Consider the following 12779-nt stretch of genomic DNA (forward strand, 5'->3'; position numbering starts at 1 on the left):
AAATAAACACGTTGTGTAGGTAGTAAATAGAAATAAGCACACAAGTTTTTGTTGGTTTTTAATATCTAAATACATACAGCCTAACTATATGTTATTATGAAATTGGTTAAATTCTGGAACAAGAGGTGGAGGAAGAGGAAGTGATTACTATTAAAACATAACTTGCATACAGAAAAATGCCCGCCATTTGACAAGCGGGGAAAAAAGTTTTCGCAGCGTTGTGCTCCTGAGTGTGGACACGTTAGTGTGTTTACCTGTTTATGCTGGAGAACTTGGGGGAGCAGTGCTGGCATCTCGGGGACTCGGCTGCTGTGCTCTCCCTACGACACCCACAGCGGCCCAAGCCCCGCAGGAGTGGCTTTAAGCCATATTCGGTGCAGTGACATTCCAGAACAATAAAAAACTCAACGGTTTTTGAGTCTGATAGAAAATCTCTGACCCAAACGTGTTCACGTGAACGCCGACCCCGCACTAAACATGAGCGTGGTTTCTCTTCACTGTGTCTAATGCGAATCGTATGTGTGATTTGCTTTTAAAAGTTGCATCTCACTGTATGAAGTAAAGACATGACGAGGCGTTGAGCAGCAGGAGGAAGCGGTGGCTTTATGCCGCCAGCGTGAGCAGAGGCCTGGGGGCGCCCGGAAGCGTAACGCGGCAGGAGGGGAGAGGAGGCCGGAGCGCTTCGGGCACGCTACGTGCTGCCCGCGCCTCTGCCCAGACGGTCACGTGTCCTTTTTACTTATTTATTTTTTCGGCGAGGCCACCCTTGGTTGACCTCACAGATTGCAAGGACCTTGTCCGTTTACATCCCTTATATTTTATTTTTTATGCCTACAGCACCTGGTCTTCCTAGGTGGTCTCCCATCCAAGTACTGAGCAGGCCCGACCCTGCTTAGCTTCCGAGATCAGACGGGATCAGGCACGTTGAGGGGGGCGTGGCCGCAGACTCCTGTGTCCTTCTTTACGAGAAATCGAGAGTTGGTGCTCCGACTTTGCTAATGAGATTCTCCAGGGAGGCCCAGGTCATGGCCTGGACCTTTGGCACCTTACAGTTTATTCTTAAAAAATGTCGTATGCAGTTTCTGCCCTTCACCCTTCCCAGCTATGCCTCGACCCTGCCATAATTCGCCATCTTGAGAACAGTCTTGTCCAAGGCACCGACTCTCCTTCCTTTGGTTTTGCTTCTCTGTACCGATTCTGAGGAACAAAAAGAGAGGCGACTAGGAGGTGAGCGTCCAGTCTGTACCCGCAGCACTGGTTGGTCAAGTGTGCCTTTTGGGGCTACTCGAAAATTGTTTTTTTAAATAACAGACATTCCGTCCGCCTGTGCTATAGTAAAGGACCCTCTAGGTACATACAGGAGATTTTGTCCAGCTGCTGACATTTTTCTGAGAACGTACAGTAATAATTTAACAGTCCCGTAACTGTCCACCTGAGCAGAGGCCTGTTTTGTGTTGACATTTCTCGCGGCTCTTTTTGTCTTCCCGCCCTGAGATGCCTCAGGCCCAGCGCCCCAGGACACTGGTGTGGCTTTTTGCAAGATGACATTTGCTTGAAATCACGATTGAAAGTCTGCTCTGACGCGTTTTCTTTCGGGGTTGTGCGTCTGATTATCATCACGCGTTGGTAGGTGTGAGTGGTGCTGCATGTCCTCGGAGAGGCGTCCTGGTTTAATTCATCACCAGTGACACGGAACTTGTTTTCTTTTTGTCTCTTCTGCCAGGTGTCAGCACTAAGAACGATGGCGAGTCAGGGAGGACCCAGGTACACCCTCTCGCAGCAGCCTTGGGCCCAGCCAGGTACTCGTTCTCATTGTACTGTTTGGGGTGTCTTGGTTTCGGATATGGGTTGGTTCGCGTGGACACCGTCCTGGGCTCTGACGCTCGGAGCTGCTGTCGGGCTCCCAGCCGTGGCCAGGTTAACACCCACGCAAGGGGCTGACGGGTCTCAGCTGGCTCGTCCTGCCTTATCTCAACAAGCATTTCAGGGAAGGAAGAGTGGAAAACACAGACTCGCACAGCCAGCCGAAAAACGAGGCTTCGGTGGAAGCGCTGTGGGTCTGCCGGCTCCCGTACGCCCACTTTTCATTGCGCTGACAGCTTCGATGAAAATACTATGTTCGGTAGTACGAAACTAGGGAACGAATGCGTCTCTTTTCAAGTCTTATGTGAAGGATGTCGGCATTATTTCATTCCACGTTTTATGCAAGTCACACCCGTGAAAAACTATAAAAAATGGGAGTGCTGGCCGGCCGGCAGCAGGCTGGTATGGTCGGATTGGCAGACGCGCTCGAGATGCTCCTGGTCTTACTCTTTCCTAAATGTAAATTTTTTGTGTGTTAGAAGGTTTTTTTGTTTTGTTTTGTTTCATTTTGTTTTTGTCTCTAGCATTAGATGTTAGACATTTAAAAACACTACTAACTTTCTGGGTTATTTTTGGCATGTTTGTCACGTTTTAAGTTGCCATTAAACCACAATAAATAATCATTTAGACTGGTATTTCTGGCCATCCCCTTGCCCATTCTGTGGTAGAGGTCCTTTGAAGCTAAAAAGAGCAAAATGGCAAAAGGCTCGATGTTCTAACTGTGGACAAGCTGTGTCCAAGTTGGTGGGGAAGCTTTTCGCTCACAGTGAGAGACCCGAAGAATGGGGTCTGGCTTAGCGCCCCTGGGGGGTCGACCGTCTGCAGGCGTGCGGTCTGGAACTTGGTTAATACGTTTTTTCATACGAGAGAATGTAATGTCTGTCAGTATATGTTTTCTTTTGGGAAAAAGAATTGAGGCCGTTCTAAAATTTTCAGTTATTATTATGTAATGCCTTAGGTTAATTTGAAGTTGAATTAAGAAGCTGAAAGAGTAGCCGTGTATCACTTAGGAAGGTTTGTGAATGTGGAGAAGTATCAATTATACTTGAAGTGCAGGATTTCGTTTCAAAAGTCCGTCATGTGAACGTGTTGACGTCACTGTAGGTTTGCCCTGATTCGCTTTGTTGCAAACAAGCTTGATAACCTGCTCTAGGCCTTTGATCTACTTTGAGAGGGACAGCGAATGTTATACCGTGTTTATTGTTTTAAACCTTTTTACCGTGTATGAGATGAAAACCCTGACAGAGAGCGCAGCCGGTGCCGGAGTCCGTTCTGGGAGGGGACAGAAAGCCAGGCTTTTCCACCGACACTGCTGGGAGTTCTGACCGTGGCTGGCCGGGCGGCGACCGCCTGTTCCCACAGCTCACCGTCCCAGGCTTGCTCGTCTGCTGCTCAGCACGGTTCCAGAAAGAACTCTGATCATCTTTGGATAACCGGGGCCTTGGGGTCAAGGTTTCTGTCACATACAGAGCTTATTTAGAAGTAGGAGCTGCCTATTTTGAATGTTTATGTAAGTGAAACTCTTGGGTAATCTTTCTTAAAACAGGTAGAAAGCAGCAAACAGGCAGAGGCGCATTTGGCCGAGGCCCGGGGCTCGGTGCGCAGTGCTCGAGGAGGCCCGCCTCCCCCCGGAGCCCGGGGGCTGCCAGCGGTAAGCGCGTTGCGCTCCTGGGCCTACGGCAGTCGTCATCAGTAAGACGAGGACTGACAGAGGGCACATTTACACAGAGCTTGCTGCTTCGTCACGTGGCCTGTTTGTCACGTGGCCTGTTTCATCACGCGACCCGTTTGTTGCGTGAGCCGTTTTGTGTCTCAGTGAGGAGATGTCGGCTGCTATAGCCGTGACACTTTTGTTCGTCTGGGGTGTCGTCTGTCCCGTTTAGCCGCTCAGAGCCGTGGGGTTGCTTTTTTAACTCTGTAATACGAGAAGCCCACACTTCAGCGTCACAGGGATTTGGGGGCCTCTGAGGCGAGAGCGTCAGAAACGGTCCAGGAACTTGTCTTGGGCCCCTAGGAACACGGTTTCCTGGTTCACGCAGACCCGATCAGGCCCCCAGGGTCGTTTCATGCTGGACTCACGGGGGTCGAGTTATAAATTAGGGGGCCCTTCTGTCGATTTACGCTGGGAAAGACGGAGCCCCGTGCGTGCGGTGCCCCCCTCCGCACGGCGCGCTTCACGGCCCGTCCGTGGCGTGTCCCCAGGGCAGCGTCACCGCCCTTGCGCTTTGGGGCCATTCTTAGGTAGGGGAGGGGTGGCCGGGGCACGGGCACTGCGGGGCTGGGACAGCGAGTCTGACGACTGAGGCGGCGGCTGGGTGACCAGCGGGCAGGCCGCGTCTAGAGCCGGGAGACGCCGGCCAAGGGGCGACCCACGTCCTGGCGGGGCAGAGCAGGTGGCAGATTCATCGCACTGCTCAGCACAGTGCACTGCTTAAAACTTATGAATTATTTATTTCTGGAATTTTCCATTTACTACCTTTGGACCGTGGTTAAGGGAAGGTAGCTGAAACTGTGGAAGTTAAGCCGCGGATGGCGGGGGCGCGGACTTGCGTGACGGGGCCCCACACGCCCCTTCGGTGATCAGGGCTCTGGAAGTGACTTGGAGACCCTCGAGGTGTGCCAGCGGCAGTGGGGCAGAGCCTGCGGCACTAGGCGTTCCTGGATTACCGTCCGTCCTTCCCGGAGCCGCGGCGCTCCCACCCTGCCCACAGCGACGCTCCTCAGTTTTATACTGGTTTTTTTTAACATGGTGTAAAACTTGAATTAGGAAAAAATATAAAATGGAAAGTAATTCTCTTCTCTACCTTCAAACTAGTCCTCTTGAAGTTAACCACTATTAAAAGTGTCTTTCCCCAAACCGTTTATGCACAAACTCGCACATCCGTGCGCCTGAGACACATCGTCCAGTGACCCTGTGCCGGATCCGGCCCGCTCTTCCCCGTCCCAACCGCGGAGCCCCGGCTGCCCAGCCCGCCCGCTGGAGGCCCAGAGCATGGCACCGCAGCGCAGTTTCTTCGGTCATTTTATTTGTGGTATTTAAGTTACTTCTGGTGTTTTGTTTTTCTAACACTCTTTCGTAAGCGTCCCTGGCTGTGGGTGTGTCCACGGCGGCTCCGTGTCGGGCATTTCTGGCAGCAGGAACGTTCAGTGGAAGAGCGTTAAGTGTGCTCGGTGTTGCCGGACGTTGTCCTTGTCCGAGGGTCCCCCCTCCGCCAGCCAGCCCGCGCCCCTCCCGCAGCGGGCGAGGGGCCTGTGTGCCCACGCGCCTGCCACACGAGCTCTACTCACAACTTTGTAATTTTTACCAATCCGAAAATACCTCAGTTGTTTCAACATGCATTTCTTAATTATGAGTGAGGTTGAGTATGTTCGCAGCCATGAGGCTTTTCCCGTGTAGCTCTCCGGGCGAGTTCCCCTTTCAGATACTTCATCCAGGTCACTGCTCTTCTTTTCCACCTTGACTTCTTTTCAGATGCTTCACCTGAGCTACAGAATTACGTCAGTTACGATCTTCTGGAACTCTGTTCCCTTCCTGATAATGCAGTATAAGAATCTAACACATGAATTCTTAGTTCCCATTAAACGTATGGATATTTTCTGAATGATCTTGTAAGTCAGGAGCATCTCTCACCATGAGTCAGTCTGCAAAGGAACAAGCTCTCTTTTTAGTTTACTTTAACTCTTACCTCGAAGTTCCGAAGGCCGCATATTACAGCCCTGTGTCTGTCCCAAAGCATGCTGGGGGCGGGGGCTGTGTGTCTTTTTGCCACTTTAGCCCTAGGGATTAGAATTTTGTATTTAGTAGATACTTAATGAATGTTTATAGAGCTTGTGATTAAACTTGATAAACAAGACAAGTGAAAGAAATTCTTTGGGGAAATAGTCTTATCTTTTTATACTTTTTCTTTCCTTTTATTCCCCTTTAAATTAAAATGGAAATGTTTCTTTTTCTTTGGGACACTAACAAGGTTAATTTCTTTCTAGCAAAGGTTGGTGACCTTGTGGCAAGTGTCTACAAGACGATAAAAACAAAGCTGCCTCTGACCCTGAGAAGTATGTCATTGTACCTGTCCAATAAAGATACCGAGTTCATCTTGTTTAAACCTGTTAGGGTGAGTACGTGACCGTTTATTTGCATGTAGGGTGGTCCTGTCCACCGTTTCTCTCTTCCTGCTGGTGGACTGTTCTAGTGAAGTCGGCTCATAATTACCGTGATTCCAGAAGCGCCTGCATCTGTCTGATGATATCCGTGATCTCCCACCCTCACTTTGTCTTATGTTACCTTTGGCACTAAGGTAGTTTCTCCCTCAAAGCAGAAGGTAGTAAATTAATAAATGAAAAATGAGACCTTTGCGCTGGACGAGGCCCAGCACTTGAGCGAGAGGCGTTTCAGGAATCACGCCCCATGTTACTGGTGGGTCCTAGCAATAAATGGCCTGCGGTAGCCTCCACGCTCTTAGATGTCAGAGCAAATTTAGTCGTCAGGACTCCCGGCTCTGTGTTGGGCTCACGTCTTCACCTAAGGCATCGGTTGATTTTTAGTACATTTTATGTGTCTGGGAACTTCATTCTCTCTTGTGTAAGAAATTGCTGCTGAAGACTCTTTGTTACTCTCTCGGGGGACGGGGCTCGCTAGGGTTTGGTTTTTCCGGGCAGGTTATCTGCCGAGTCTCTGTCGGGTTGTGCTGGCACGTGGAATGTTAAGTGCAAATTACATGTCTTTGGCAACCTCATGAAAGATGCATTTCCTCCGCTCGTTTCGACAGTTTATTACGGTTCAACATTCTTAGTGCTTCGTGACTGAGATGACTGTATGCTTTTAGTGACACATTTCATATGATTGCCTCTTCACTTTCTAAGAATAACATCCAGCAAGTCTTCCAGAAGTTCCACGTCTTGTTGAAGGAGGAGTTCAGCCCCGAGGACATCCAGATCATCGCTTGTCCTTCCATGGAGCAGGTAACTGCTGTCCGAAGGCCCTGCTGTCACCATGGCCTCTCGGTTGTTTTCGTGAGTGATGTCTTTGAGTTTCCGTGTTTTTAGTTTTAGTATTAAAAATCAGACGTTATTTAATTCCAGTGAGCAGGAGTTTAAACTTTGAATTGCTTTCTCAAATTTTTGGTGATGGTTTTAGAATTTTCAATTGCTTTTTAATTTTTCTGATACCGAAGTTGCTGTGTTTAAGATGAATGAACTGTCACTGAGTACTTTTCTTTGCAATATGCTTGATAAGAGGCCCACATTTGAAATGGAAAAAAAAAAAAAGTTATTTTAGGGATTAGAGTAGACGTTAGACCGTGTTTGTTTTCTCTCTTTTTCCCAAATGTAGAAAGCTAAGCATAGGGCTGAGTCTGTGTAGACTGTCATCAGCTGACTCAGACCAGGCGAGGGCTTTGTGTCAAGCACCTGGTGAGCATTAGGCTGGTGCTGGGGGTGGTTTAAGTTTAGAATTGTTTAGGAGATTGGTATGCGGTAGGGACCAGAGAATTCGGGGAGAGCAGGGCGGGAGGGGCAGACACCGGGGAGAGAGTGGAGGGGGCGAGCATTTCCGCGTGGGGGGAGAGAAGATGTAGCTGGAGGAGCCGCAGGTCACGTTTCTGTCGACATATAATTCACGTACCATGAAATTCAGCCTGAAGTGATGACAGTTCAGTTGTTTGTAGTGCATCCACTAAGTAGAGCACCATCGCCAGCATCTAATTTGCGAACATTTAATCCCCCCAGAGGAACCCCATCCCCAAGAGCCGACTCCCCTCCCCCTTCCGCTAACCCGCATCTCGTCTCGCGGGGTCTGTCTCTTCTGGGTCTCTTCTGGACATTTCGTTGACCAGAATCCTGTAACACGTGGCCTTCGCTGACTGGCTTCGTCCCCTTAGCATGATGTCTTCAAGGCTCATCCACGTTGCAGTCTGTCAGGACTCTGCTCTCTTACGGCTGTGCGTTCTTCTGTGCGGGTGTGTGGGTCACGTGACAGACATACTTGTGGTCCTAGGCTGTGCGGTTAGAATACTTTTTATAGGTCATTTGAAGTAGTTATAGTCTGTGTAATTACGCTACTAACTTGATTTGTAGTTAGGGTCATTTTCAGTATTTGGGGATCCCCCCATTTTGATTTAATTTTGTTTTTAAATTATGTAAAATATTTACGTGGTTCCCAAGTCAGAATTATAGAACAAGATAAATGCGGAGACGCCTCACTTCCCGTTCCAGTCCCTCCAGCCTTTTATTAACCTCCCTTTATTTTGAAAGATGGAAATGCGTGTGTGCGTGTGCGTGTGTTCCTGGGGAAGAGCCAAAGAGGGAGAACGGACGCCAGAAAAATGTCCTTGGGCAGGGAGGGGCCCAGACTCTCAGGGGCAGGTGGGGGGCGGAGCCTCTGTTGCTTCGTTGTGTGCATGGGGCCAGTCGTGGGAGAGGCGAGAGGCGGGTGGGCCCACGTGGGGAGGCCGTGGGTGCGATGGGCTCCCAGAAGCTGTCATCTGGCTGCTCGACGTGTGCATGAAGCCGGAAGCAAGGCCGTCGCTGAGAGTGAGGAGGTGCTCGGTGTGAGGAGGGCCCAGGAGGGGCCATTCAGCGTCGCCGTCTGACCGTCCTCCCAGCCGTGGTCAGTTGCACGCATGTGGATGTGGAGTGCCGGGTGGGCCCCCGAGAACCCGCAGGGCTCCCGCGCCCACATTTGACTTCGGCCAGCAAGAGCCGAGTGTGCGTGATTGTGACTTAAAAGGTTTACAGTAAATGCGCACTCTCATTAGGTGTGACTCACTTGCTTCTCTTGCCTGCTCTGCTGATGAAGTCCTGAATTATTTTCATGATGCACAGTGGTTGCAGCGGTTCCAAAGTCACTGACAGGGACCATCATCCCTCTGCGCCTCGGTCCTGTTTCAGAGCTGTTAACATTCCCCAGACAATAGTCATCGGTGCTACGCTGCCGAGTACGGTCCTAAGCGTTCGACACATCGTATTTAATCTTCGCTCGACCTCCCCGTTTTTCCGCTTCTGCTGGAGGAGCAGTCGTGGCCCTGACCGTTGTTGGTTGAGGCCCTGGCCACGAGCCGCAGGGCAGGAACCAGGACCTGGTGTTCCGACTGCAGGCTGTGCCCGGGGGGTGACCACTGCTTTTCTGTCACATTCCCTCCCACTTTAGATTCCCCCGGAAATTGAAGTTTGTGACTCATTTTCTTAAAAATCCAGTATATGGCAGTACAGATGGTCCCTGACCTAAGATGGTTCAATGTATGATTCTTCAAAGTATTGACAGTGTGAACTGTACTTGGGATTTGGAGTTTCCATACTTTCCTGACGTCGGGTGGGCAGCGAGCCACGGCCCCCAGCCAGCCACGCGATCCTGAGGGTAGCAGCCGACACTCTGTGGTGCATTCGTGATGTGGGACGGTTTCGCTGGCCGGGCTGGTGTGAGTGTCTGAGCGCGTTCGAGGCCGGCCAGGCTAAGCAGTGACGCTCGGTAGGTCAGGCGTATCGAATGTGTGTGCAGCTTGCGGCATTTCCCGCTTTCAGTGGTTTATGAGGACGGGAGCCCATCGTAAGTTGAGCATCTGTACAAACATTTTTAAACTTTGTTCATTTCAAACGTACAGAAAGTGCGGGACTGGCAGTCAGGCGCCTTCGGGCGGTGCGCACGCGCCCGTGGGCTTCGCAGCGTTGCCGTCCCCCTCCGCCTCCCCCTCGCCCACTTGGAGTCATTTCAGAGGACGCCGGGGACCGCTCCTCGTTGGAACTGCGTTGGTGGACTTCCTGACAGCACGGGACCCTCCCACCCCCGCCCCGCGGTTACCAGAACAGGACCGCGACATCGATACTGTTACCTAGGTCACCTTAGTGTCGGTGTGACAGTTCCCGTTCTGTGCTCCGCGTTCTGTGCTCCGGTCGTCCCAATGACGTCCTTTATGCGTGTTTTTCCCCGGTCCAGGGGCCAGTCCACGTAGTGCTGTCAAGTGTCACTTCTCTCCAGCTTCTCACAACCTGGGGCACTTCTGCAGCCTTGTCCCCTTTCTTGGCCTTTGCAGGCCAGCGGTTTTGTAGAGTGTCCTTTGATTTGGACTTACTTTTTTTTCATGATTAGATCTAGGTTTTGTATTTTGGCTAGGAAAACCACAGAGGTGACTTGGTGTCCCCTTCTTTTTGTACAAGGTTATGGGGTGATTATAGTTTGTGCTCTAGAGAGGGTTCACTGCCACGTTCACGTAACTGCAAGTCTCGCGGGGGCTCGGGGGCAGAGTGCGGTGTGCAGGCTGCTTTTCCCTTGTCACCGTGATGGGTTCTCTGGTTTTCTGCTCGGCTCTGTGTCACGTCCGCCTTTAGAGTGGACAGGGCGCTCCTGGGTCCACTCAGAGTCAGCACGTGCGTCATGCCTGTTCTCATGCATCTAAACGTCAGTGGAACAACTCGACTTCCCAAAACACATTCTGCATAGAAAAAGATGAAATTGATTATTTAGCTGTATTTCTTTCCCTGGACATTGTTGGTACGTAGTTTTTTCTGTCATCTTCCTTGGGTCCTAAATGTGTTGAGGGCCTGGCTGGGAGACGGAGGGTCACTCCCCACAGGCCTCCCCAAACTCAGCGCCCAGCGGCGGCTTCAGGAACAAGACCAGCATTGCAGGTCTGGTTTATACCTGGTCTCGCAGAAATGTGGGTCTCCCGCCCTCGTTCTGTGTTTGAGGCCCCGGTCGCCTTCCCCACGGCGCAGCTAACGGAGCCTTTCGCTTTGCTTTCCAGCTGAACCTCCTCCTGTCAGTTTCTAAATAACCAGGCCAGGCGGCTGTGCGCGTGGATGGCCCGTCCGGAAGGAGTAGCTGAGGACGCACGCGACCCGCAGGACGGCGAGGAGTGTCCCCAACAGCCACACGGGCGTGCTGCTCAGTGTTGGCTGCGGAACGAGGTGTAAGCGAAGTGTGAAAGGGGTGCCGTTTCCCTTCTGAAAGCATCGGCACGCCAGAGATTCCCCTGAGCGGTGGTCACCGCCGCACTCGAGTGGCCACGAGGAACGTGAGTGTTTAAGAGGCGGCTCGGCGGCTCAGCACACGCCGCGCAGTGGGAGCGGCGTCAGCGGGTCGTGCAGGGGCGGACTCGGGGACGGAGCGCTATGAGCAGCCGTGAGGGCGAGGCCTGGTGGCGTGTGGGACGCCGCAGCACTGCGCCACGAGCGCGCCCCGGTGGCTGGCCTGTACCCCAGAAACGGCATTCCTGCGCGATTTCGTGTAATGTTTCCCCTGTCGCGTTGAAGTTTGGTTTGGAGGAGGTCGGATCCTGCCGAGGACACATCCTGCTTTCCCGGGAATTCCGGAAGTTCCCTTCCTGTGTATTTGATGCGAGGTCCGGCGCGGAGGGGTCAAGGGCGAGGGCAGGGGCGGCAGCCTCTGCGCGGCAGACGCGTGCCGTGTCTTCGGTGGGCCTCCGTGGGCAGCAGCGAGTGTGCGAGTGGGCGTGCTGCGTGGGGGGGGCTGAGGGAGAGCGCGTCTCGTGCCGCCCGCTGCCGCCACCGGCCACCGGCCGCCGGCCTTCCGCACGCTGCCACTCGTTCTTGGGGCGGCTTTCACGTCCTGTGGATTCAGTGGCCGGGCTGCGCGCCTGCCCCAGCGAAGACCCTGTGACTCACAGACGGGGGGGATGAAGCCGCCGCCCCAAACCTGCACCGCACTGTGTCGGGTCACCACATACCGTGAACTACGCACGTCCGCCTGTCGTCCTGTGAACGCCTGTTCCTGATCGGACTCGTTTTGCCTCCGCCGTCGTGGAGAAAGGAGCCTGCTTTTGGTTCACGAGGAATTTTGAGTTGTTCAAACACTAGTCTCGAGATGCAGCCCTGTGGAGGCGTCTGGACCCGTAGCCCGCAGACCTCACGCCGCGTGACGAGCAGCACGGCCATCGCCTTCGAGCAGGGCCGCAGGGCGTGGGCGGGTCGCACATGCCGACACGTCGTGCTGAGACACGTCGTGCTGAGCGGGTCACTCGTTTTCCAGCCCAGTTTAGGTCGGCGACGGGCGTCGCTTGCTGGAGCTCAGCGCTCTGTTTCGGGAAGTAGAAGGTGATGAGGTCCACGGTCGTTCTTCTACATGGGATGAAAGAATTAGGACGTTGCATTTACTTCCACTTAACTGTTTTAAGTATGTGTTTAATGAAATACACTGTAAAATACCCCGTTTTGTGTATGATATGTACATTTGATTTTTGTAAAGCCTTTCCAAAGAAATGAGGGCATGATTATTGTACATACGTGACGGATTTAATTTGATGTACAGAGCAGAGTGTGTTCTTAAGGATAAAAATATTCGACAACACTTGTTCTTGTGTTGAATCTTTTTATTTTTTGAAACACGCAAACACCCTTACAAAGTGCTGAGTAGGTGATAGTGATCCAGCTTGTTTGCTAAATGAATATTTGTTTAAATCTGTACAGTTTCGAGTGTTCACTTATACAGAGAGTGTACATACTTTCAGATAATTAATTTAAAATGCTTTATATTATTTGGCTAGAAATTGCTGTTTTTAATAAATGTGAATTTTTTAAAAATAAAGATTTTTGCTTCCTACTTTGTCCTCATGGGTCTGTCATGTGTGTGAATGCTTAAATTTTTTTTTTTAATTGAAACTTTTATTGAGCTCCCTGTAGATCCCCATGTGGTTGTGAGAAGTAACAGCGAGAGAGTGCGTGCGTGCACGTGCATGTGTGTGCGGTTTTCCACGCTTGGGAGCGTTCTAGAGCGAGGAGGGGGCGGTGTCTGTGCTAGCCGCTGGGTCATGGCCTCGGCTCCAAATCCACTCCTTTTTGCCCTGCTTTGAGGTGCCGAAGCGGGGCCCTGGAGACGCGTCTCCTCTGCCAGCTGGTGCGACGGTGGGCCCTGCAGGCTGCGGGACGTGCCCCGCAGGGCATGCGGGAAGGGGGTCTCCGTCCCGGGG

At 51.9% G+C, this 12779-nt stretch overlaps 1 protein-coding gene and 1 pseudogene across 2 annotated transcripts in view; one reads left to right on the forward strand and one right to left on the reverse strand.

Moving 5' to 3' along the window:
• The window catches only part of COG3 (component of oligomeric golgi complex 3), a 54394-nt gene extending 42234 nt beyond the window's left edge, over positions 1 to 12160 (forward strand). For both annotated transcript variants that reach the window (XM_016143846.2, XM_016143847.2), the window contains 4 exons: positions 1724 to 1799; positions 5848 to 5975; positions 6724 to 6822; positions 10599 to 12160. In XM_016143846.2, coding sequence (XP_015999332.1) covers positions 1724 to 1799; positions 5848 to 5975; positions 6724 to 6822; positions 10599 to 10628 — 333 coding nt within the window. In that variant the 3' untranslated portion in view covers positions 10629 to 12160. The remainder of the gene's footprint in view (positions 1 to 1723; positions 1800 to 5847; positions 5976 to 6723; positions 6823 to 10598) is intronic.
• On the reverse strand, positions 829 to 947 carry LOC118609434 (annotated as a pseudogene).
• Positions 12161 to 12779: the final 619 nt, after the last annotated feature.

Source organism: Rousettus aegyptiacus, unplaced genomic scaffold (genome assembly GCF_014176215.1).
Source record: "Rousettus aegyptiacus isolate mRouAeg1 unplaced genomic scaffold, mRouAeg1.p scaffold_m13_p_11, whole genome shotgun sequence".
In the NCBI taxonomy this organism is placed as follows: Eukaryota; Metazoa; Chordata; class Mammalia; order Chiroptera; family Pteropodidae; genus Rousettus; species Rousettus aegyptiacus.